Raw genomic sequence first — 27,191 nt, 5'->3', positions numbered from 1 at the left:
CCTGCCACTCTCCAGTTCCTTCAGTGTGCTCACATGACACTGGGATCTGCTGATTGACGAGCGGAGGGTGTTCAAGGCTCATCCTTCCGCTTTCATTTCAGGTGCTGAAAGGTGCTCTTGTCGTGGAGAAATGGCAGCCCCTAAAAGACCATATCAGACTCATTAGGGGCCTGCTGTGGACTTCACTGGGCCAAGGATTTCCCCTAGGCAGAAGAGGGGTTGCTGATGTGATTCCCACGATTGTAATAAGGAGCGATGGGGTAAAGTGAAGAAATAGGAAATTGAAGCTGAATGTGTTATGGCAAAGATGGTCATCTATAGAGCTAGCTCTTGAGGGAAGTGGTAAAAGTTTGGCTCTTTAATATTAGATGAGTCAAAACACTGGAGGACTTACAATGAGGACAACTGTAGTAACAGCAACACAGAGTAACTGGCCTTCATGTTGTTGTTATTCTGGGGTCAAAAGAAAATCGCTTCCATCTCTTCTAGTTAAGTGGCATTAGCATATGCTATAGATAGAGGTTTGGGTTTTTTAATAGACAAACAGGAGGCGTATACATGTGGGCTCTGTGGCACTAGCAGAAATTCAGGCTCTGAGGACATGAGACAATAAAAGGCATGGTTTAAAGAGACAGAAATAGGCTTTCCTCGTGAGCATATTCATCTTACTATGCTCTGTGAAAGGCTCTTTGTCACCATGCTGCCGCTGGGTCCTTCAGTGAAAATTACTCCCTTGAAGATGACCATGTTCTGTGGTTTGCAGCAGGGACACAGGTTTTTTGATGTTGGCCCTTGTTCACAAGAGGCTACAACACAATCACTAAGTTGTTCATGGAAATCGTACTGCAGAAAATCACAGTCCCAGGAGTAATGTGCGAGTCATTTAATCCATCAAAGCGCGCTACGCTCCGCGGGAGCACACGCAGACCCATGCCGTAATAAACCTCTGTTCTTTTTTTTCCCTGTTTCTTTCTTGCAGTACAATAAACACCTCTTCGTACACATTGGACACGCTAACCATTCTTACAGTGACCCGTTGCTTGAATCAGTGGACATTCGTCAGATTTATGACAAATTTCCTGAAAAGAAGGGCGGTCTGAAGGAACTGTTTGGGAAGGGGCCCCAAAATGCTTTCTTCCTCGTAAAATTCTGGGTAAGTAAGACAGGACGTGGAGAACCTCTCTTGTCAATAAGCCCTGTGTGTAGTATTTAGCACCCATCAGGGCGCTTGTGGAAATTTCTTCTGTCGTCATTTAAGAGTGCAAAGCTGTATATCCTTCAGGTAGGACGCTGGCCCGGAGCCGCTCTCGTCAACAGTTCCGCAAGAAGCCTGTGCTGCAGACGACAGGCGGAGGCAGATGCAGATGCGTGCCTCCCCGCTGCTTGGCACGAATGCCGGGCAGCAGCAAACAGGGAACCAGAGCCCGCGTTCCTAAATGGGGAACTGCCATCTAGTGGTCCCAGACGCGGTGGGGGAGCTGCAGGAACGAAGAGTCTGCTTTTTAATATTTCAAACGCAGAGCTCTTGCCAAATGCAAGCAGTACAAGCATCAGTCCTGCAGTCAGTCTGCATTTACGCAGACAGGACCAAGCAGGATTTGAACCGAGTGTGCAGCAGGACAACCGTGGGCCTGGGAGGGTTCCAGGGTTTTTCTTAAACGTTTTTTGGTTGCTAGAGCACATCTGCTTTCCCCTTGCCTTTTTGCTAGTCAGCCATGGGACTCTGCTTCAAAAGTCATATCCATTCGTATCAGTTGTGAGCAAGAGTGAAAAAAGAATTTAAATGGGAGGCTGAGATGTTGTACTTTGATCTAGTTTTCATAACTTCCATTGATACATCAAATTTTTCTTACTGTATTTACAAAATCTCATGTTTGCAATGCTATAGGTTCATCCAAAGGGATCATCAAAACTCCAGGTTGGACCTTAGGCTTACACTAAAGCTTTTTCTACTCGTTAATTTTTGGGGGTATTTTTATGTGGTATACTCCTTTTCCTAGCAACAGTTACTATCTAAACAGTTTAAATTTGTCTTTTAAAGCATCAGTGAAAGGGGCATATTCAGAGTGTAATTACAGGGTGGACAGGTTGATGCTGAAACCAGAAAAGATTGATCTGGAATCGCTGCTTATGATCAGATTTCCCGGTGTTTATTGCTTTCAGTTACAGTTTATCTATGTAATCTGAAATTCAATCCACCTTGTACATACCCCAGACTTCATATCCTGCCAAGAGTTTCTGTGACACCAAATTTGGAGCTGGAAACTTGAATTAAGGGAGACTCTTTTCTCAAATCTGGGCGTAGAAGGGATAAACCACTGAGCAGGAGCTCTGCTGGACTGCAGAAGAAATCTTTGAGAAATTCATGGGGCTTAAAACTGAGCATGGGAGCTGTAAACCAAGCATTTGAGGGCTGACTGAGCAAAGAGGCCAGGAACAGGAGACCGCAGAGAACTGGGAGCTGAAACACAGCAGGCTTGAGGAGTCTGGAAAAGGCAGCTGAGAACGTAGGGTCAAAAAGAGGGAGGCAGTGGGAAGAGGGCGCATTTGGGATAAGGAGCCTGCGGAGAAACGTACGGATGAAGGCACACAGCAGAGACAGGTATGTGAGGGTTGGGAACAGGACAAGCGTAAGGGCAGAAGAAATCTGGCTGCAGAGGAACAGGGCTTGGAGGTTAAGAGTGTGTGACCACTAAATACATTTCCTTGTAAAATTTGGGCTTGATCTGAGAACCGTCATCTCACCAATCCACTTTGCATAATAAATACTTGCGAAACCCACAGGCAAAATGCATGTCACCTCACTTGCCTATTCTCAGTTCCCACAGGGAAGGACAAGCCTCAAACTTGATATTAGACATGGAAGCAGCAGAGATTTGTGATACGGTCATTGATGTATGTGTATCGTATGTTCTGCTTTTTATCCATGTGGAAACTGATTTTCAGGCATGCTGAATGCTCAAAGATGTATCTAAAGCTGGCAGAGATCTTCTTTGGATCATTAAGGTCTGTGTTGTACTCATGACTTTGAAAATTCAAGTGCCAGCCTTCTCTGCTTGATCTCCTACAAGCAGTGTACACCTTTAGCACTCTTGCCTCAGTTCCCCATCTGTAATATGGCAATGATACCATCCCTTCACCTCAGGTGGTCACTGAGAAATCAAACTCATGGCTGCTTATAAACAATCAAGATAATGCCATGAAGAAAACCTTTATAAAATTAATTCTGTGTTCAGCACAGGTTTTGAGTAATGTGCAGGAAATAGGGCCTGGGCCACACTGAATAATGACAACAAAGAAATATTATATGGATGCTCAGAGGGCAAGTGTGCAGTTGTGTAGCTAAAGACTGGATCATGATGCAGTTCAGCAGTCAGGATGCACAGGCAACTTCAATCCACCATTTCCTAACCTCGCTGTGCCTTCCAACATAACGGCCTTTTAATGCAATTTTGTGTTATATTAACTTGGAGATTAAAAAGCATACAGTGCTAACATCCTTCTGAGTTATGCATTAAAAATGTGGTGAGAATGCCTTCCTGAGCCGTGACCTTAAAATAAGCCAGTGGATTTTCTCTCTCATTGGGAGAGTGAGGCAGAGGGAAGATGCCAGTGGCAGTGTTTGGGTGTAGTGAGAGTCGCAACGAATGCCCTTCTAGGAATAAACTTCACACCAGTGCCCCTCAGCTAGAAGTATGTATAGAAAAAACAGAAAATGGCTGTGTAATTAGTCATGGGAATTAGATCCTAAACCATCAGCTCACTATTCTTAATTTCTTTCACCCCAATAGGACATTTCTTCAGAAAAAAATGATGTTGTTCCAATTTTCATGGGGAACATTGAGAAACTGTTCTAAACAGTCATATATTACCAGTGTAAAGCTGACAAAGGCTGCTGACAATCTTTTTGACCCTATTAGTAACTTCAAGTTTATTAAAATGAAAATGGATTAATTTTTGTATTCTTGTCCTTTTCTTTTAAATTAAGTATCCACTTCTGGATCAATATCCACTCTCTCCTTATCATTTGCTTCCTCCTCCTACTCTGAAAGTTCAACTTCTCCCGGCTTCTGTTCATGTTGCATGGTTATTGCTTACTGGCAATACTCTCTCTCATCCTTTATTTAACCGTTGCCCCCTTCCCATCCCTTCTGTTGTCTTCTCCTTTCATTACCATTTAACCACCAGTAGTTTGCTCAGCGCTGTAAGCTACTGAGTGCACCCTAGCATCAGTGTCCAGTGACTGTCCACGTTTCGGTGGAATGTGATTGTAATGTGAGTAAAAGAGGACTATGAAATTGTGTTGGGCAGATAAGTACAGGTGAGAAAGCACTGCGAAGAGAATCAACAAAAGAAAACCAGGGACTAAGTGAAAGGAGTCAAGGGAAAGCAGAGAAGAAAAGCAAGTGGGTGTCATGGCATGTGGAAGCTTGAAAGCGAAGGTGAGGATTTGATGCCAGAAGGGATGGTGAGCCTGTAAACAGATTTAAAGAGAAGTCAGCATGTCGCTGGAGGCAGCAAAAAGGATATTTTGTTTAGACATTAAATCCAGTGTTGAAAGGAAAGATGGGAAACAGGAAGACCAGAGACAAGCATTCACATTGAGGATGGCTAAGGCAGAAAGCAGCTTAGCTTTGGCAGCTGGAAAGAGTACGCTTCTTGCTCTTTCCTGTTTAGTTCTGCTTGAGGCTTCTCAGCAGCATGGTTTTCCCTGTGATAGAGGTAATAAAGTTTGATTACAAAAAAGTAGGAGGGAAAGGTCTGAGATCTTGCAAGAAGACATTTGGTAATTGTGAAGTTGACTTGGCAAAGCATCACAGGTATGGAGTGCAAAGCCAAGTGTTGCTTTGCTTTGCAGAGGTTTATTGGTTCATACAGATTGTATCTCCTGTGAAATACAGCCTGATGCTGGGAATGGATGAGCTTCTGGCCTCAGTCCTGGTGACACATCCGGCCGTCACACTTTTGGGCCTCTTCCGACCTAACAGTGCAGGAGGTATAAAAGGAAGAGACTTCACCTTTTACATCACCCCAACCAACCAACTTTACAGCCCTGCAAAGCAATTTCCAGGTCCTTGTCTTGCACCCTGAATGCAGTGACTCTTTTCTGCTGTTTATCCCAGGTAGTCACTGGGAACCAGAGTTCAGGGAAGTCACCCCAGAGACAGGCTCTTACAGTACTAGATAGAGGCAGCTTTACTTGGTATGCTATGAGTAAATAAGGAACAACATACTAACGATATGGCACAGGAAATTTGTGTGACGGTGATATGAAACCGGAGATTACAGGGATATAAAACAACAATAAAAATACAGGTTCTAAAATAAATGTAAAAGTTATTCGCGAGAACACTGAAAAGGAAGTCAGGCAAGGCTACAGAATATCTGCAGATGAAACCTTTCCCTGGGTGCGGGTTGAGGGCACAGCCCTGCTTATGTTACCTTAGTCACTGGCAAAGTAAGCCCCATCTGTTTAAAGCAATCACGAATGATTCATGTCATCTTTTCTTAATCTGAGTGAGGTCTACATGCCTGTTGGTCAGTTTGTATTGAACTGTTTTTGTGACTTGAGAAAAGGCCTGAAGTTTTCTGGTCTTAGAAACTTCTGAGTAGCCTATGTAAAAGCTAAGTGAACAAGTCGCCTCTATTGGTTTCTTTTATTGGTTGAAGTTTTGCTTATATTGCTATCTAATGCTACCCCCACTGACTGCTCACTACTATTCCTAAATTATCTAATACTAAATAATACACTTAGGCCTTCTGAAAGAGTTCAAGCTAATGACAGATCGCAGCTCCAGCTTTACCCCGGAATGTTTGCCTGTAACATTATTGCTGGCCTTGCCTTCTTGGCCCCCGGTGCTGACCACCCAGCCCTCTGCCTCCCCCGGCTCTCCACTGTCCCTTGCAGGACGTTGGCAGCACGTGTGTTCCACTCACACCACCTCCCTTTGGAATCTGGTGACTCTCAGCAGCATCTCCAATGCCTTCATTTTGACTCTGGTGTTGTGAGCACGTACACCTCCGCTGACTCTGGCAAGGGAATTTCTCTAGGAAGGCACAACTCATTATCTCCCTTTATGCCCCTGCTGGCTTTGCTGGCTCTGTAACTTGCCCTGTCCAGTGCTAGTTCATCCAGCACGCACTTTTCTCTACTAGGAGCACCTTTAACATTAGTTCAGCAGTGCATATCTGTCCACTGCAGCCTAGACTAAATTCTTCTGCTTTAGCTAGCTATTTCTCTCTCACGTTTTGCCTCAACCCCCAACTGCAAATTCTGAGGCAGAGATTCTCTTTTTGCATGACTCCTCTACGTAACCTCCTTAATGCTGGTATAAACACACCTTGCAATAATGCGGCCATGGGTTTTGTGTCTCTGACACTGCCAAATGCTCTGTATCAAGCCTGAACTCTGACTTTTGCAGCTACAGGAACAGTTGTGGGAAGCAAATATACCTGAAAAGAGGAGATATATTTTCTAACTAGAGGCAGAAGAAAAAGAAACAGCTGATATAAATGAATATTGGGCTGTCAGGCTTTCTACTGATCTGATCCACTGGCTTAATTTTAAATGTTTGCGGTGGCTTTAACTATTCTTCAAACAGAGGAAAGCTTAGTCAGAGCTCAGTGCAACTCTGAAATAAAGACTCAAACTCATCTGAAGATGCGTGGATGATATTAATTGATGTTTAAAATGAATGCCTCTATTTGCAGGAATCTGCAATGCAAACTAGGAGTTTTAGAAAGTAATGCATATTATAATTAGGGCAAGCTTTTAAAGATGCTTTGAAGTCCTAAACATTTTTGAAATTCAAATGTGGGATGGAAATAAAGGAATCTACACAATAAAGGGGCATTAAATTGTGTACCCCAAAATTTCACTGTTTTATAAATGTAAATATATGCCATAATTAGTGGTAAGTAACATGAGGAGGATGGTTAAGTTTATTCCTATTCTTATTCAAAACAGCTGTGGCATGAAAAATAATGCTCCTTCTCTTTGTGATACACTGGAACAAACAATGTACCCATGTAATCAGTGTTCAGAAATGGCTTGCGCCTGTGGTCTCCTCCCACCCCCTCCTGGATTTATCCCCATGTGCCTCCAGCCATCTTAAAAGGTGCAGAGATTCTTTGTGCCCTTCATTCACACACACACGATTGTGGCTATTGCCTTTTTTTTTTTTTTTTCCCTATTTTTTACATGTAATTTATATTGCACAATCTAGAATCTTGGATTTCCCTCCGCGCACACAGGCACACAGGCACACTCGCCAGCTTTGACTGGCAAATGATCTGCAACTCGCAAACGGGATCTGTAATGTGAGTGGGTCTATGGCCAGCATGCAAATGTATGCAAAACAAATTAGATACGGAAGAAAGCAGACATCCATTTTCTTTCTCCCCATCACAACCCTCGTGGCGCAGGGGGCTCACGTGGTGCTTGTGGAGGACCCCTTCGCAAATTGATGCAAGGGCATTAGCGCTTGAGGCTGGATAATGAGTGGAAGGGGCCGAGCAGCTGGGAAGCCAGAGCAGCTTGGCCTGTCCATCAGAAGCCCAACCATGTGGCAGACCTGGACGCAATTCCTGAGCTGCAGTGTAACGCGTGGTGAAACGTGCCAACGACCCAGATGCTCCCGTTGGAAAAAATTGCTTCACAATTTGGAATCTCTGCTCTTTGATCACTCTTTGGAGAGGAGGAGGGGAGGCATGATGCGGTCATATGAGTAACACACCTCCCTGCAGTCAGCAGTTGTTAAAACCTATATGTTGTTAATAAGTGACCTTGTGTGCTTAATGTTAACTACTGAATGCCAGTGTAAATTGTTCTGGCCCTCCCAAAATCCCACTGTTTCCAGTAGGTGCTGTTTTCCTTCTACTCAGCAGGAAGGATTTCGACTCTTCTCAGTAATTTTTGCTGGACTTGCTTTTTTGTTAGCCAAAGCTGTTATTATTACACAAGCGCTCTACCCTCTGCCCCCATCTTTGACACAGAGCCTGAGAGCTCTTCTGAAGTGAACGCGAAGAATAATTTTATTTTTATTTTTATTTTTACTCTTTATTTTGGTTGCAGCCAGCTCTGCTTTGGTGCTTGCTCCAGCACACTGGCAGAGGCTTCTCTGTGCAGCATGTCAAACATTTGGTGCTCTTAATATGTAATATTTTCAGTGCTACCCATTGTCAAGCTATGCTTTATTAATGAATTAATCATACTCTTACACAACCACTGTAGATAGGGTGCCAGAAAGCTGAGTGCCTCTCCCGCCCCCAAATGCATTCAGCTAATTTAAATCTCATCTCTCAGAAATAAATCAAAATTAGAGTTTCACTCTTGAAAGTAAATATATATATATATATATATATTCCATTTGTGTTTTGAAGTTTTGGGTTTTTTTGCCTAAATTTTATTGATCTTATATTTTAAAATTCAGTGAGTAAATGGACTCCTGTTCATCACATGTGATCATACCATAATATTTGATATGCCATAATGTTTGAAATCATGCCAATATATTTGAAACAACCATTCAAGAGGTTATTTATCTGTATATGCTACAATAGTGCTCACCAACCCTAATTCCCGGAGCCATGGGTCAGAGCATAGCTGCATGAGGAGCTGTATAGAAGGGAAAGCTGGTTTGCAGCCCAGGAAGACTTGCAATCTGAGACTGAAATGCAAGAGAACAGCTAGAGACAGACTACCAAGGCAATAATGAGACAAAGCTGGTTGCAGCATGAGAGGCTGCAAGCACAGCGCTCCAGAAGCTTGACTGTTGTCACGTTTTTCACAGGGATCATTGAAAAAGGAAATTATAAGGAGAAGGTTAATTGAGGCTAATAAGATAAACTCCTATATTTCAATTTTGCTATTATTATATTTATCTACTGTTGCCTCTTCTGTAATATAGGCAGTGAACCTCACTAACTAATGTCTGCCTCTGGACAATAAGCCTACTTGAACTGGAGCATCCCTGTTAGTTAGATATTAAGCTCGGTTAAAAAAGACCCCAAGTAATGGTGATTCCACCACATTTGAAAATTATGCCAGCATCTCCTTGCCACCAGGTTACCAGCTTTTGCCTTGTTTCTCATTTAGCTTTTGCATAGCTTTAGCTTTCTGTCTTTTAATGTCCTTTTCTGCAAGATTTAATCTATCAGAAGACTCTTCCCCATGTAGCAACTTGTAGGCTATGACAAAGTCGTGGAAAAACTTCCCTTGGAAAAAGTAAGTAGATGGAGTTTCATTAGTCATTCACTACAAAGGATGTTTTCCAGACCTGAAATCATTCTTGTAACTCTTTTCTGAACACTTTCCAATTTTCCAACATCCTTTCTAAAATGTAGACACAAAACTTGGAATCAATACTGTAGTACAGAGCCTGCTAAAACTGAATACCAGGGTAACACATCACCTTATTCCTGCTCAAAACTACATCTACACTCTTATAGCCACAGCAGTGCCCATTTTTACCACAGCCTTTTTTTTTTTTTTTTTTTTTTTTGGTAGTATCATAATCTTTTTTGGGGGGGGGGAAAATCCCCTGAATTTTAATTGTGACCTGCTTTCATCAGTTTGAGAAACACAATTTTACTTTCAGGTGTTAGTGTTTAGGCAAACCCTTACTATGTAAGCCACAACAATATAATTAGCAAGTCCTTCACCATCGTTTTTTTTAACCAAAGGTTTGCATTTTACTAGAATTGATAGTCTTTCCTTCTTTTCTAAAGATATTCAACATGGAACAAAGCTTTCAACACCTGGTTCAGAATACTTCCCTGAAGTGACAATCTCCTCTTCACAATGATATGCACTCCTGACTAATGTTCATGTATTTGGCCTCTAGTGAAAAAATTTGACCCCAGACTGAGTGGCAAGATTTTTTATAGTATGTGAGAACAGACAAAATTCTTTCAGTATTAAAAGAAGCTTTGGTGAAGCCTTCGTTTAAGAGTATTTGCCGTTGCCAACTCTTATGATTTTTATGTTGGTGTTACACTTTTTGGAAGAGTCTTAAAGCTTCAGCTCTCAGCAGTTTGTAATTAGTTGAACATGAAGATTGTTGTTTAAAAGGAAAATTCTGTCTTTCCTTGAAAACACCTTTATTGTGTGCTAGACTCAAAAAAGAAAAAAAGAGAATAGCAAGTAAAGCAAATAAAGATAATTCACGTGTATATTACCATCATGGGACTTTTGCAACAATGTCATGATTGCATAAGAGTAAATCATGACATTTGCGTGGTAATTGCAAGCGTTCCTCATTCAAATATCAGGGCCGCAGCCTGTATTTTTTGTGTACACAGGACTCCTGGTGATTTCAGCAAGAGTTGTACAAGCTGCGGGAGTGATCAACAGGGTGCCAGATGGCCACAGGCGTTACTTTTCCAGGTTAAATGTCAGCATGTAAATACGATTAGATTTTTCTTTCAGTGGGCTTCAAAATCAGAAGGCAGCAGATAAGAAGTTATTCTTATTTTTTAACTCTATAAACACTTGTTATTGCAGCTTGAAATGTAAGATCTATGCAGCTGACCCTTTTGACAGCATGAAATTGTGAGGAGCATTTTAGTTATGATTTCTTTAAATATTTTGTCTGAATCTGAAAGGAAAAAAAAGAAAATGTTTTGATAGTAAAATTGTAATTGCAGTAGCAGCAGGAATAACCACTTTTTAAGAGATTATTACTACTATTTTTTGTTTCATTATTATTATTTTTTTTTTTTTTACAACAATGCAATTGCTTTCTCAGAAATCCCTTTTCTTCAGAAATTCCAGTGGAGCAGCCGTGGCATGGCTGATGGCTGCTACACTTTGTCATGTTTAGATGTTTGTCATGTTTTGATTGCAAGCCAGCTGTGATGGCAAATTGCTTATTTACTATTAGCTTAGAACAATTTCTTACAGCTCACTGCAAACACGCTGCTTTAGATGTACATTAAACATTAACTCCTGACCTCATGCAAAACATGTGCAACAAACAAGTTGTAATAGCGATAGGATTTCTTTCTGTTATGCAAAATACGTGACTGTAGGGCTGTTTGTGTTACTGTATGTAAACCTCAGGAGGCTTCTCCACTGATTAATTTACCAAAGCCAGCCTGAAGTAATCTTAGACCTGTGTCTTCTCCCTACCACAAACTAGCTCAGTGTGCGCTATTACCAGCATATTGCCTCAGTATGTTGTACCACAAGTAAGGACTGTAGACACTAAGTAGAATTAATGAGTTGTTGCCTAGTTAAAAATTAAATAGCAGTTACAAATGACCTGAACTGTAGTGAAGGCAGGATTGTAAATGTTCCACGCTAACTAGTAAATAAACCTACCTGTAAACTGAGTTTTTAAAAAGTCTCAAGGTAGACGTGAAAATATCTGTCAAAAATATTTGTTACTTTTCCGTATTAGCAGTAAAAACAAGCAGAGGTAGACTTGCAAGTGAAACAGCTGCGAACATGCGTTTCCCTGCTAAAATGCTCATCTCGGAGTAAGTGAAAAATTCAGGCGATTCTTAGATGTTACGCTGCAGTAGCTGATGAGCTATTTCCACCTAAAAAGAAAACCCTGCCCACTCTCTCCTTGGGCACCAAAGATGTCAGCAGAGCTAATGCCTGAATCAACAAATCCAGCTGCGGATATCCCTAGACTCTGCCTGTGTCCATATTAGTGCTCTTTCAAGTTGAGGGCTTTGAAAATGGATTCGTGATGACAAAGAGCACAGTGGCAGAACAGCTTCAGTGCTGCTGGGGAGGCTGGATTCAGCATGTGACCTGTGCTGTCGCTTTGTAGCCAAATTAATCATGCTGTGCTGAACTTGGATTTGGATATAAATAATTAAAGGTAGCACTGTTCCTCACTTGATCCTGCAAGTCTCAATCTCTGTTACGAGAAATCAAAGGCAGCCGGGTAGTTATGGAGGCTGCAGAGAAATACTGGAAGAAATCAAATACTTTCAGTAATGTTTTGCTGGTGCGGTAGGCACGGAGGCTCCGCGCGCACACGGCTTGTGTGAAGCCTGTGAGTTGTGTCATGCAGCTCCGAGAAGTCGAGCATTTCGCTGGATCAGGGCCATATGGGTTGAGACAGTCGTCTCAGAGATCTTTTCCTGTTCTGCGCAGCCGCCTCCCTTTGCCGTGAGGATTTCGTTGCTTTGAGAAAGGAAAAGGAGAACGTGTACTGTGGCCCCTCAGGAGCGGGATGGCTCAGTTGAATTCGAGGCTGAAGGGCAGGTTCTCTCCAGAGGAGTCAGCTCTGGAGGCAGGCTCCGCGCAGGTGATCGTTCCCTTTGCTCCGGGGACTTCATCAGCTGTCTGCCAGACAAGAGCGTCACCTGTAGCCCAGAGAAATACTGGGTTGTCTTTTGTTGTTTAAAGTTTGAAAAAATTACCACTTCCCTAAGGTTTTTACTGCAACAATTAGGCAGGTACTTTGTTGACAGACTGTAACTGTGGTCACTATAAAACTCCTCCCACCCCTCTCCCTTGTTTCTGAAAAGAGCAGTGAGCTAATCACAAATTATACTACTGACATTGTCAAATAAAAAATAAAATCTTCAACGTCTATTACTTTTTCCCAACAGGCTGACTTAAACTGCAACATTCAAGATGATACAGGAGCATTTTACGGAGTCACTAGTCAGTACGAGAGCTCAGAAAACATGACAATCACCTGTTCCACCAAAGTCTGCTCATTTGGAAAGCAAGTAGTAGAAAAAGTAGAGGTGGGTGTTGTGATGGGATGTGTGGGATGCTTCTCTGGTTCCCTTTCATTTTGTTTAGGCTTTTCTCTCTCTTGTTTTTACTTTGCTCTTATCTGTCTTTTCCTTCCCTCCTCTAATCTTTCCTGAAAGAGTATTTTCCTTCCCAGCAGTGTTCAGGTTCATTTTAAATCACCACGTGAATGGTGACACTACAGTTAATTAAAATCCTAGTTACCTGTTGCTTTGGAGACCCTCCTCCACCCTGTCTGTGGCACCCTTCAGTGGGGAACCTGCAGCTGACATCAGTGCCACCTCCTCCTGGATGTCACCTGGATGGAAGGAGCTGAAGCAACAACGCTTTTGCTCCCATTTCCAAACACTTGGCCATTCATGTAGCCTGTTTGGAACCATACTACAGTGACGAGCTACCCTCTTATCATCTAGATTTTTTTATCTCAAAGCCATGGATGGTGCACTATGTTTCTCCTATAGCCATGCATATTTTATCTTACTTTATGCACAGAAAGGCATGCTTTCCCTAGTCAACAGTAGCTTTCGAATACAAAGTTGCATATTTTCTTAACATGCACGGGCCTTTTTTTCACCTTTTCTTTTCTAAGCTAGTTGGTTTATTCTGTAATGGTACTGCAGCTATTTAACTTGTCTTCTGTGTAGTAAGCCCCACACCCACATCTGTTACCTGCATTATAGTTTTTGTACAGGAATTTTAGCCTAGAGCTACAGGTTGAGCCTTTATAGATGTCCTGGTCACTGTTCATGTCTTTCTTATACTAAATATGTTTTCTGGGCATGGTGACCATAAAAAAGTTTTCCATCATTTTCATTATTCCAAGCTTAGAGAAAACCAAAAAACCTCAAAGTCACTGAGTACCTGATCTGAGCAATCGGTAGCTGGGCAGCAAGAGTCCAAGAGTCACAGCCTTACCATCCTTCAGCCTCTTGTGAGCCCCTGCAATCTAAATCAGTCTGGTTTTCTTCCGACTGTAGTCTTGCATCTTTCTGTAATTCATAAATTGCCTATTAAATAATGCAATAATATAGCTATGTTTATATGTGTATATTTATACATAAATATATAAGCTTATTTTTGCTGTTTCCTTTGCAGATAGTTGCCTTGAAACTACTGTAAAATAGTATTTTTTCTTACCACAAAGCTTTCTGCTTAATTCATTTCTAATTGACTTGGATTTACCTTTTTCTAATCCTCATCTGTTCAGTTTTTTAATTCACAGATTAGAGAACAAGTAGTGATGTTATAATTTTTAATAATTAAGGGCCCTTGAATTGTTAGCAAGGCACTGCATAGCTCAGGCAAGGAGTTAGCAAGTGGGAGGAGTGTCCGAGAGCCACTTTCACTTTTTTCTGTCTATATAAAGAAAAAACAGATTTAGTATTCACTTTTTTGCTATTTCTGAATTATCTTATTCTAAATGATCTTTTTTTTTTTTTTCCAGACTGAATATGCAAGGTTTGAGAATGGTCGATTTGTGTACAGAATAAATCGCTCTCCAATGTGTGAATATATGATCAACTTCATACACAAGCTGAAGCATTTACCAGAGAAATACATGATGAACAGCGTATTGGAAAATTTTACAATTTTATTGGTATGGACTCACTTTTATGTTTCCATGTCTAAAATACTCTCAGGCTTTGTATGACTTGCTTAACTTGTAATATTTAAAACCAGTTTCTGAATCTCTTAGTCATGTTGCTTGACTTCAGAGTAATACTCTTGGAATTGTGCACTATAGACGCTAAGGATGAAAAGGCTAAGCTGGCTGAGAATGTGAACAGACATCTTTGTTACTTTCCAAAAATTCATCTTACTTCTCTCTTTTTTTCATGCAAGTCTCTATTTGGCCTTTGTAGTGCGCCTGAGGCAGTAACTTTGAACCACCCAATTCAGCCATTCAGCCAATGGGTTCTCACTGAGATGCCAGTTACAATACTGCAAATGTCAGTGGTGTTAATTAGTTCTTGGGTGAGGAAAGCATGCAGTAGTGGGTACACCCAATGGGTGCTCTAAAGCATGAAGGCTAGGCCTCATAGTGGCCTTTAAGCCAGTTTCCCCCCAGTTACCCAGCTTACTTTTCACTGTGGCTTTGTGGTGGTGGCACCTCAGCCAAGCACCTCGAGCCATGCGCTGCTGCAGCGACAGTAGGATTTGGCCAGGACCAAGGGCTGACGGCACAGGGAGGGGCTGTGAGCACAGAGCCATGTGCACCTCACTCAGCTGCCTTTTGGCAAACGAACACAAGGTGATGAGGGTGCACTGGTCTGGCTTTGCTTAAGTGGGGCTCAGGTTGAGGAAGGCTGAGCCAAGACCACACGATGGCCGCTGATGGTCAAGCAGCCAGGGTGGGATGAATGTCAGGGCCCTCAGCTGGGAGCTACAGCCCCACAGCACAGCCCCAGAACACAGTACATGAGCGCAGTCACGGAGGTCAGTGTAAATTGCCAAAGAGAGCGTGAAAGGATGCACGTTTCAAACAGTCACAGCTAATTTAAGCCAGTCGTTTCTTAGTTTGGCCCTGGTGTTTCCAGGCTTGTAATGTACTGTCTACCTCTTCCTTCCCCTCATACAGGTTGTAACAAACAGGGATACACAAGAAACCCTGCTCTGCATGGCTTGTGTATTTGAAGTGTCGAACAGCGAACATGGAGCACAGCATCATATCTACAGGCTTGTAAAGGACTGAGCAGTTATTTATATATACACTTCATTTCACTTATCAAAACACAGACTGTAAACCTCAACACTAAGTGGCAGTGCCTCTGGCCCAACTTTCACCCACATTTTTCTAAATCCTGTTTTAGTGAAGTCATTTTTAATGTGTTCATATATAATTGTAGCTGTGAAATTCTGGTACAGTTGTAAAAATTATTTCTAAAACTAAGTGTTCTTCAAATTTGTAAACCACAGTTCTTTGGGAAGACTGTATTTAAGAACCTAACGCCTCTGTCTGTGGAGGCCTATTTTTAATTCTGATAGAAAAATGTATGACAGAGCATTTGCCATGGGGAAAAACTGACAGCATTTATAAGAATTTATTTTGGGTTTTTTTCCAACATGAAATACTTGTTTTACGATGCAAGTGAAATTGAAATGAATCTTTAGCTATAACTGTAAATGAGTACACAAAGTTAATAATCTTTATAGAATTATCTTTGTAACTAATTAGGGTGGAAGATATGGACGAATGTAATTCACTAAATTATTTTTTAAAATGAAACATTTTTCTGTTTGAAACCAAATGAAAAATATAGCCTTAAGAAATGCCTGATAGAAACAGACAGGTCCTAAAATTAGGCAAATTTTGTATTTTTTTCTCAACGCTAAAACTAATCTTCTAATCCATTAAACTTTCAAACAGGTATTGCAGAGAAAGAAAACATCATCCCTTACCCTTAACATATCTAGTGTATTTTAAAAGAGTATAAAGTTGTATTGTACTAATATGAAAATTTGATTATTTAATGAAAAAGATGGCTCATTTTGCAATAAGTAGGTAAATACTGAAGATTTAGACTCACATTATATGTAGTCTTGTGTGTGCAGTTATATTTTATATGGACAACTATGTTTTCTAATAGGTTGAGTGAAAAACTTGCAACTCTGAAATTAACAGATGAACGGAAACAACTGACATTGTGACAGCATAAGTAATTCGTAAACTGAAAGCAAAACACTAACGTGTTTGAAAGAAGAATACGTACACCTCTGAAAGGATTAACAGCTTTAATATCTATGAGATGCTAGAAAATCACAACCAACATCAGGCAAAGAAGATTGGAAAGTGGAGATTTTTTTTTTCTCCTTTTCCTCTTTATCATGGTGCTCTTACACCTCTCCCAGTTGTCTCTCCAGTTCCAACTGGCAAAGACCTTGTATGAAACAAACACGTATGTACGATGTGGGGTCTAATGTCCTTTTGCATCCAGATGTGGTAGTATTCATCCTTCTGATATATTCAGGGAAGACTCCAGGAAGTGAAGTACAGCTGGAGATATTTTAATACTGTTAAGGATTCAAACCATGGAGTGTGATTGTCTGAGATACGCACATGTGAGAGAAGGAGTCTCATTCCTCCTGGCTACACCAGAGAGTGTTGCTCAGTTTCTTTTCTTCTGCTGCACACCCAGCGCTGCCCCGCAGTTGCCCAAGCAGCAGTTGTTTCAGCAGGTGCTGGGCCAGCAAGCAGGTCCTCACACGAAACATTTGTCTGAAAGGCTGAGGGCTGCCCGGCCAAGCACAAGCCACCTTAAAGATCAGTCATGAGGTATCGGTGAAGAGCGTTCTTGGGAAGGTCTTTTGCAGTCCTGAATCAGAAAAGTTAACGTTTAGCAGGTCCCTCCTCCCTGCCCTTCACCGGTATGTGCCCGTGCACAATTTAACTCTAGAATTTACTCCCAGGCACAGTGCTGTAGTCATAAAAAAAAGCCAGTCTTAATTTTTGGATATTTCTGCGCAGTACCCTCTGTTAGACTTGCCCACTGTTGCATTATCTAGACTAGAATATAGCCTAGATGAGCTAGCGGGTTGCTGCACATCTGTGTCAGACCAGGTTCATCCTCAACACTGGTGAGGACTCAGGTCAGAGGACGATACGAACATCAACCAGGGGGAAGGGAGACTGCTTAAATTCCTTAGCCTGCCTCTCATCTAACTCTAGTAGGTGGATGATTGCTGTGATGTCTAGCTGTTATCTGCTTGTGGATATTAGGGCTGATGATCTTTCGGTTTATATTCTGTGAACAGAACAGAGAAATATGTCCATGGCAAGGTCTCTTTTAACACTCGTTTTTAACACTAATAATCACATCAGGAAAAGCACTGCATTGTAACAGCCTAACGGTAGCCCTTTATTCTAAGCACTTGGTGTTACAAGTCAAAAACTACTTTTTTTGTTTTATTTTGTTCTAAACTTGTCTTTATTTAGGGTTTGAATTGTGGTTTTGGTGATTTTTATTAATTTTTTTTTAATAACAAGCAAACTCTTTGAGGCATATAAAGTATGTAAGTCAATTTGCAAAACCAGGTACAGTTTTTTTAATAGAATCTGGCACACTACATATGCCATAACTATAGGGTATAAAAAGTCACAATGTTTATTGGTGTTCACATATGTAATATTAGGGAAACTACTTCCATCGTCTTTTCTTTACACTTCTGTAAATGATCCATACCCTGTATATGTTAATTCCTAAAAGCCTTAATCCTTCAACTGTTCAGTGTGGGGTGTGTAGTCCAACAGGCTGCCTGTAAACTGTGAGCTCTTTTGTAAGCTGGAAGTACTTATCTTGTTACTGTTACTTTTTTGTAAGAACCTTTTAATTGAGAGCTGCCAAAGCATTACAATATGCAGTGCCTTAGCATTATATTAGAAGTACCTTTAGCCTCTTAACATAAATTTTATATATTGTTTTATTAATTGGTTCCATTTTAAAAAATATCTGTATTTTTTCCCACAGAAACGCTCTTTGACTGCTTGGTCTAAACCAACTTTCTGTACAAGTCAGTCCCATTACTACGCAGTTAAATGTCTATACCAAAAGGAAAGGTTACAGATTCTAAGTTCTCCGTGAAAAGTGAATTGTATTAATAAATGCTGCCTTTTTAAATTTCATGACCAAATAATTAATTATGACTCTTCTGCACTCTAGCATGAAAGTGCCTTTGGTTTGAAATTCCAGCTTAGAAAAGTGCTGCCATAATAATGACAATTTGTAGAGAGACCAAAAATATTTAGTTATCACCGTAATGCCTTTGGTTTACTGGAATAAGTTGAATCTACAGGCCTCCATTCACAAAAGAGCACCGTTTATAGCAAAGTAATTTTGCTAATGATCAACCTGCTGAAGAATAATCTACTGTTTGCTAGTTCTGACAGCATTGCAAACCAGCAACTGATTTGTCTGTGATATAAAAATGAAAATGATTCACATTCACATTCTCTTCATCCGGTCGTGCATCTGCATAATGAGATCTCCATATACTGCAGAATTTCAGACAGTGGACAAATGCGACTTTATTGTTCTCCTCTAATAATATTTCGGTATCTGTGAAGATTTTTTTGTTTAGACAGAGGATTTTGTTTACAAAGTTGTGCATGCTGAAAGTCAGATGCATAAAAGAAGCTGAAAATGGAGAACAGACAAGCTAGGGTCAATGCAATTGTGTGTTTTTAAGCATTGAAATGTTGAGTGTGAGCGTTGTGGATGAAGGTGCTGTTAGGGAAACTCTGGCCAGCACGATTGAAAACACAGGGTTGTTTTGTTTTGTTTTTCTCCCAGATGATGTCTTGGAAAAAAAAAAAAAAAAACCAACAAAAAACCCAAACAACTAGCTCCTCTTAATAATGTGTCTGTATTTGATACCTGCTGTGAACGGGGGCCATACTGTACACTACAACTAAAATCAATGGGAAGAGGAGCAAGATTTTAAGAAAACGATGTTAGAAAGAACAAATATCAGCAAAACCAAAAGCTGTCAGAGGGATTATATAGTTGTGAATACAATTTTAACTTGATTTTTAAAGTATTTGATGAAAACTAAGATTAACTTTTATATATAGAAATATTGTGACACTGTGTGGTAAATATTGTGATAATTCAAATTCCCTGTCTCTAAAATATTATTTTTGTTATTCCTTCAAGGTCTAAATCTCACTTACCTCTATAAGACAAGTAATCCTGTTGAACTCAATGAGACTGAGGTAGGGCAAAGACACTTTCGCCCCACAAGTAGAGCATATATTTTTAGTTATTATCAAGCACTTCAGCTGTACTAGTCAATATTTGTGACAGACTACACTTCTGTCTCATTAAAATCTTAAAATAAGCGTAACGGTACCATTTGGGGCTGTTAAAAATTGCTACTAACAAATGTAGTTTTACTTACTTGAATTCCAAAACGATTTTATTTAGGTACTGCACCACTATTTTGAAGGAATTGCAGACATAATGCCTGTTTCTCGCTTTCCCTTCCTACCGCAGCTACAGCTCATTAAGTTTGGCAGTAGCTTCTTCCGTTAAAACCTCCACGGCATAGGCTATTTGAAATAATGAAGGGTGTACATTAATGTTGAATGTGAGTAACTGGCCAGTTCAAGGCAGATACAGCATTTGACGTACTAATCCGTATCTATTTATTTTTCCACTGCAAGTCCTAGGGCATACTTGCTTTCTGAAGCAGTTCCCCGTATAGTTTTCCTGGATCACTCATGCACTCATACTGAGAAACCTTTTGTCTACCCTTTACTTGACCCATACTGATACACGTACCCGGTCGCACAGCAGATGTGTATAACAGAATCCAGTTTCGTACTTTTCTCAGGATGATCTCTTTTCCCCCTCTTGCCTTTCACAACGAGATGTTTAGCCCCCTAAAAAAGATTGAGGCTGGGTAAGTCAAAGTACAAGAAACACTTTGGACATCTTCATCCTTTTAACTTTTCAGGTCATTCTTGCTGAGATCATGTAATTAGTTTTAGTGTGTAAATTAAATCTTAAATGCACTCAGTTGACTAAAAGGAGATGGATCCCTGTTACCTCCTTACAGAATATGTGTTTTTGTTTTTGTTTTGTTTTGTTTTATGGGCCTCTGATTCAGGCTCATGACTGCAGACAAAAAATACAATATGTGCCTGAAAAAAAAAAAAAAGACAGAAGAATTTTATAACATTGAAAACCTGAATAGCCTTTAATTCTTCAGTACATTTTATGTAAAACAGGTTGGGTTTTTGTTTTGTTTTGGGGTTTTTTTGCCATGTGCATTTGTTCACATTTGTAAATGACTTAATGGAATTCTCACTTTATGTTTATTTGTGTAATGTGTATAAAATGGGTTTGTGACTTAAGCATATTCATATATGGTCAGTGGTTACTTTAATATTGTACTGCTGCTGGTAACTTTTGATGTAGAACTTGCCTTTTGATGATAAAGTACCTCTAGGTTAGACAGGGAGGGAAGGCTCTTTGAAAAAAGTGAATGTTCTCCAATGTTTTCGTAACATATTTGCAGAAGCTTTCAAAAGGAGTTTCAGTCAAACCTCTTGGCAGTACAGTATTCTTGTATTTGTTATTGTCTGTGTGTAGGTACTGGTACCTTTTTTTGTTTAAAATGTTTTAAGTGTTGGCTTTAAAGTGAATTTATCTTTAGTATGATAGTAATATGAAAATTATAGGTTTTGTGTGCAGAGAATTTTTTTATAAAGTGCTTTGTAAAAAAAAAAAATGTATTCTAGCTTTCGCGGTACATATGTGTGATAACTTTAATATCCATGACAGTTAAGTGCAATTATTTCATCACTCTAAAAATGCTATTTTTGTGTCGGTTACTGCAGGTGTTTTCATGTCTTTGCAAAGTGACACATTTTGATGCCTTCTTGATAAAGTGGTAGAATTTTTGTAGCTTTCTAGAAACTTTGTATTCATACAGTATCGATTGAAAATAAAGAAAATGAAAGTGGTTTGTGCATTTATCTTAATCTCTTACATCAATCTCTTGTGTAACATTCAAAAGCATTTTCCAAAGTAGCACAGGGCCAGACTTGCAGAATTATCTGTGTACCTCCCTAAAGGTGCAATGGACACCCAGCACGATTTACAGAAACTTGTAGGGATGACACTCAAGGCTGGCACACCTGGAAGCCATGTTCAACAATGAAGCTGTATGCGTTCCGGCATTTTATCAGTGAGAAAGGTGACTACCACTAGCTTGTATGTCTTCCTAAAGAAACAGTGGTGGGTTTTTTTGAAATGTCATTTAAACCATACTGGTTTAATGGGAAAAGCCATTCATCTCCCTTTATTCCAGAAGCAGGAATGACCTATTCAGAATCTTACATAATAAATGGTATCAAATACATCACTAACTTAGCAACTAGAACTGAGGAACACAGTAGTTATCTGAGGTTGAGGTGTTTCTTCCAGAAGGATGCTGAGCTCTGTGGGAACTGAGGTCCTAAAAATGTGGCCTTTTTCAAGAGACTGATTTCTAGTTTTCCTTAAACCAGTTGCCCCTCAGCTAGCAGCTGTACCTAGTATGATGAGAGGATGAAACAGGATCAACTTGCCAGCTGCATTCATGACGTGAAACCACCTAGCTAGGGGAAAAAAAAAAAAAAAAAAAAGAAAAGAAAAAGAGAGTAAGAGGAGTATCCTGGATCAACTGAAATCAATGGGAACATGACCAGGACTTGGCAGAGGAAAAAAAAAAGTACATCTGGCTCATCCTCTGCTTCAAAAGGAGAGCAGTGGCTTTTGAATGAACCACAGGCCCCTCCCACACACTCGAATTCTCCTTTTGGGTGGCAGATGTTACGCTTCCATTTTTAAAATGCCAGCAGAGCATCCCCCATGTGCAAGATGAATGGGTTGAGAACAACGCACAGACATGGTCTGTTTTGACCCTGTTTCTCCTCTTTGTACCCCATTAACTATATGGCTTCAGCCCTTTGAAGTGGGTTAGCTGTTTCAGAAGTAATCTGCTTCTTAATTAAGATTCTGCTTCTTAATTAATTTAGGTTAAAACCCATAAATTTTCCACCTTTGGGAAAAAAAACGTCATGCAGCATTTCAGGTTGGGAGTCCCCATGTAGCGTCACACCATTAGCTTATTAACCCGCTGCCTTCAGCAGAAGAAACAGCTTCTCCCTGACTAAGCAGAGTCTGGTTTACGCGAGCACGGCAGCACGGGCAGGGAACAAAGACAACAGACCAGATACTCTGTGCCATTTTATGACGTGTAGAATGATGAGCTCTACGTGGTCCATGGACTTTTTTGTGGATTTTTTTTTTTAAAGATGCAGTGTATTTGACACTACAAATACAGAATACATTTAATGCTCACAAACCCAAGAGTAAAAGGAGGGTTCAGAGCTAAGCAGTGTGTTAGCAGATGTTTATAGCTCCCACACACAGCTCTAGTTGTTCCTCCCAACCCTGACCTTTCTCAGACTCACTTGTGTTGTGTGGGGCCCTTTGAGCAGAAATGGCTGAACAATAGGTTACGCAAAAGAGCGGTAGCTTAGCAATGTTCATAAATAATCACCTACCTTGGAGAGAGGTGTGACACTTAATTAGTTAATGCTTGTAAATTGTTATGTGATTGCTGTTGTTTTGTGAGAGCTAGACCTGTGCTGGAGACACTAGAAACTTGGTGAAGGTGGGCAGATGGGTACAGAGACTGTACTAGGAGTGGAGGGAAAAGGAAAATTGTAGAAACCCAGAGTGCAAGTGACTGAAAAAATCAGTAGCAGGGTATTACTTTTCAAAGAAAATGAAAAGGTGAGGACAGGAGAAAATTGGAAGAAAGGAGGAAGAGGATCATTTGAAGACCACCACCACCAAAGTCCATCACAAGAAGGAAGAAGAATTAAGACTAAGAAAAGCTACAACAAAACAGACATTCATCTTCTAGGTCATTGAACAGAATTGCTTCCACCCCACCCCGTATTGCTTCTTAAAAAGAAGCCTCTTCCAGGTTTGGGACATATCCTCTTTAAGCTTAAGGGAAAGGGCAGCTGTAGGCCTCCATTCTTGTGTGCCACACGAGGGAGAATCAATAAAGCCCAAAAATCTCAACAGGAAGACACTCTGTAGCCTCCCTGATAGATGAAGAGCTGTCAGCTTGGTTTCGGTTGGAAAACAGAGAGTGAGTGAGCAAGAACAATAGCCAGAGGGGTATCTGAAACAATCAGCTGAACAAAGACACTTGAGTGCAAGTGATTGGTCTCAATTTGTCCAGTACTGGTGACTTCTCAAGCCACCTTCCTTCCATATATGTGTGGTTTGGGGTGCACGAGCAGAGTCCATTATAGGTTTAGGTTGATGAATTTCAGAAGTGTTGCTTTTCATGCCCTTCACTTTGTCCTAGAGGTGAGCGTATAAACAGGTAACCTTGATGTTAGTAAGTTGGAGCAGAAAGCCAAAAAACCTCATGTTTTTTCATAAGTCTGCTTCAAACATCTTTATCAGCTCTTAGAGATACCCACACAGGGAGCAGTTTTGGAGCCTTAGGCAATATAGCTTTTCCCTAACTCTGGTAAAGTCAATGTCCCACTAAGGATGGTGACTGGGGCCATCAGAGCAAATGGTGCAGGAGCTGTGATTAATATGTACCCGTCCTTTTTCATTCCTCTCACACAGTTCGAAGAGGGGATTAGTTCACTACTCATGCTCACCTTGCAACGCACCTTAACGCTTTGCTTTCTGGACCTCCAGCGAAGACAGAATATGGCAGCAGCTTTCAGACTTACTGCTGTTTGAACAGCGCTGAGCTGTATGTGCAGCTGACTTTGCCAGTGGATTAACAAGCTACAAACTGACTTTTTTTTCCTGCCCCAAGCATGTAAGTTTATTAGCCATATTTAAAGATCCTTCTCATTTTTTTTCATTTTGTTGGCAGAGCATAAGGGTTTTTTTCCAGACTTTCAAAAATTCCTTTCTCCTAAGATCATACTTTCCCTACAGTGTTATCAGAGAATTGATTTTTTTTTCCTTAAGATACTTGTCTTTTCTTATCCTTTCACCTGTGATGTTGAACTTCCTAGGGAGCACCACACTTGGCAAAATGTACAAGAGCAGCATTCAGGTTATAACCGTTCCCTTCAGTACACTATGAGAACACTTCCTTTTGATGCAGATCTACATTAATTGTAGGGGATGGAGAGGGGAATACCTGTGTCTTCGTGATATTTGGCCTTTCCATTAGTTTTAAACTGAACCCACTTATGACACACGCAATGAAGTACTAGATTCAACCACATTGCACATATTACAGCATTCTGCAGCACAGAGAATTTGATGGCTTCATTGTAAAATATAGGTATTGGTTTTGCTGTGCCTATATTGTATTTTTAAGAGGTTTTAATCTAAGTTTTATTACCAGAACACTACGATAATGGGTGGAAACTTGACAGTGCTGTTCACCTCCAGAGTTTACAGCAACAATGTGGGAGATAGAACACTAGTCTCAGCAGGGTTTGCGGTCCTATATCTCCCCCAGTGATCTCCTGTTTTGAGGGAGGTGGTGGTGAGTAATGTTTGGGAGGTGCCTCAAGACTCTCCAGCGATAGGCTCTGGATAAGCGGGAAGGAGCAGGTTGATGTGGTGCAGTAACAAGCAAACTCCAAACCTTTTGGCTTTCCTGCCCATTTTCACCCATCTCCCAGCCAACAAAAGGACACAATATCAAGTGGGCAGTGAACTAACACATGAAGGGGGAAGCTTGAGATCTGAGACCGCCTTTTGCAGAGTTTTTCGCCAGCTGCTCCCTCCTTTGAAAGGCTAGTTCTTCAGAGTAGGATCACCAGGCTCACAATTCCTCTTCACTCTGGGTGAAGCACCGCAGGGCATGCAGAGCACTCAGACGCAACCATGGCATCAGCTTAGCGTTTTTTGCCATGTAGACAAAACATCTCCCCATTAAGAACATCAGTGTTGGAAGTGGTATATAGGTAATGACCACTTTGATAGAGCAAGTCTAAGGGTTCAAGAGCCACCAAGAGCAACCAAAGAGGGCAGTCATGGACAGTCAGGAGGACTCTCTCCACGTGCCCTGCTCTAGGCCAGTGTGGTTTCTCAGCTCAGGAGGAGGTGGGAAGAGAATTGCCTACCTCTGCAAATTGTAGCACTAAGGGAATAGGCACAAGCGCAGTGGAGAAAGTTAGCTTGAAAGTACCTGAATACTAAAGGAAACGAAGCATTAGCCATCGGGATTAGCCATGATTTGAAGATGAAGTTGCTGAAGTAGGAGATAGGGTAAAGGCTATTTCAGAGAATTGCAGAGGACAAGGCTTTTCCACTACCTCTGGTCAGACACATAAACAAGCAGAGACTAAAGTCAGTGTTAATCAACTGGACGCAGCTGGAAAAGTATTAAAGAAAGAGAAATGAACCCAGAGGGCCAGTCTGAGAAAAGCATACAAGGTTCTCATTAATATGAATCAATATGAATATGGCCAATAACCTGCTAGGGAACCACTGAGTGGTGGAAGGGGAGAAAAACATCGGACAGTCCCTGAAATACTGAAAGAACAGGTGCAGAGCTCTGTATGTTCAAACAGCTGGATAGTTGTGAGTGACCATTGCCAACATCGAAAGTTACTGCACAAATTAGGCTTTCTCGGGTGTGCCTGTGAGACGCATGGGAAAGCTGTGGATGCAGCAGTAGACAGATTTACGGATAAGAAAGATCTGGGAGGGGGTGGAGAGCTCAAGAGATCAGGGCTGCCCACAGGTTCCCTGCGAGGGAGGCAGATGGGAGGTTGAGGGGAGCAAGGAGATAAAAGCCATGGAGACAGAGCTGCACAGTACAGACCTCTGAAGTGGTCTGTCAGTTCCAGCAGTAGCTCTTCCTTACTAGAGGAGTGTGTGGTGGTAGGAGGCAGCATGCTGTGCTTGTGTTTGCAAAACAGGGGGAGCAGGGAAGTGATGAGACTAAGAGCTCTCGAAACACACACGCATGGCTGAAAAAACAACACGTCATCTGGAGCTCATTTTCAGCTGCCTGTTGACAAGAGAGGCAAGTATTTATGCGTAAGAGATGGTCATGATAACGAAGGAGATCTATGGACACTGATACCTGTACAATATAATTTAGAAATTTGTGCAGCGTGGTTGGTTTGCTACCTTCACAGTCCCCAGACAACAGGCACGTAATTGTGTAATGGGGGGGTGGCCAGTTTCTTTAACAAACAGAAAAAGAGGAATTCTGTATAATATTTAAGCTTTCTGTTCAAAGGTTAAACACAAAGATGCTGTTCAGCCATTAGGAAAGTACCTGAGAAGAAGCTGGAACTCTGGGCTCAGAGTATGTGCTGCTCAGCTCTGCTGAAAACTAAGAAACAGCCTCAATGCTGAGAGTGTGCATATCCCCACATCATATAGGAAATGCCAGGCATACAGAGAGGCCATGGAAAAAAGTCAAAAGAGTAGAAACTGCTCTGCCAGCAAGTGAACAAAAAATCCTTCAAAGTCTGACCAAGATACAAACCAAAATATCTTTAAAATAAATATTCATTCCTACTCCATGTCATTTCAACATTGTATCAATCCCTACAATAACCGGATTTAAGCCTCCATATGATAACAAAGTTGGGTTTTGTGCTTATATGAAGTATTTACTTTGTGATCTGAACATCTGACAAACTCCCTCTGCCAGGAGCCTGGGAGGCTCATGCATGTTCCGAATTTTCTTCTCAGATCCTTCACCAAGGTGGCCCAAATCTTTGGGGATGCCCAAGAGAAGGATGTGGCCCTAAGACAACAGCTAGATCTTGAAAGATGCTGGTGCTTGCTGCTGCAACACAGTCTAATGTAGAGCATAGGGTGGCAATGAGTCTCATCAGGCTTTGCTGTAGTCATTTCATGACTGCAGCATGTCTCAATCTGTTTACCTGCAAGTACTAGGTATAATCAGGTTAGATAAGACCATTACCACAGTACGTAACCTTTGGACTTTGGCTTGA

At 41.0% G+C, this 27,191-nt stretch overlaps 1 protein-coding gene across 5 annotated transcripts in view; it reads left to right on the top strand.

Annotated features, from left to right (window-relative positions):
• The window catches only part of TEAD1 (TEA domain transcription factor 1), a 107,686-nt gene extending 92,270 nt beyond the window's left edge, over nt 1–15,416 (top strand). For all 5 annotated transcript variants that reach the window (XM_086612831.1, XM_086612833.1, XM_086612832.1 and 2 more), the window contains 4 exons: nt 980–1,153; nt 12,574–12,714; nt 14,169–14,321; nt 15,303–15,416. In XM_086612831.1, coding sequence (XP_086468957.1) covers nt 980–1,153; nt 12,574–12,714; nt 14,169–14,321; nt 15,303–15,416 — 582 coding nt within the window. The remainder of the gene's footprint in view (nt 1–979; nt 1,154–12,573; nt 12,715–14,168; nt 14,322–15,302) is intronic.
• The last annotated feature ends 11,775 nt before the right edge of the window (nt 15,417–27,191 follow it).

This window comes from Tauraco erythrolophus, chromosome 6 (genome assembly GCF_009769465.1).
Source record: "Tauraco erythrolophus isolate bTauEry1 chromosome 6, bTauEry1.pri, whole genome shotgun sequence".
Classification (NCBI taxonomy): domain Eukaryota; kingdom Metazoa; phylum Chordata; class Aves; order Musophagiformes; family Musophagidae; genus Tauraco; species Tauraco erythrolophus.
Note: the sequence above shows the minus strand (reverse complement) of the source record. Positions and strands in the feature narration are given on the sequence as shown.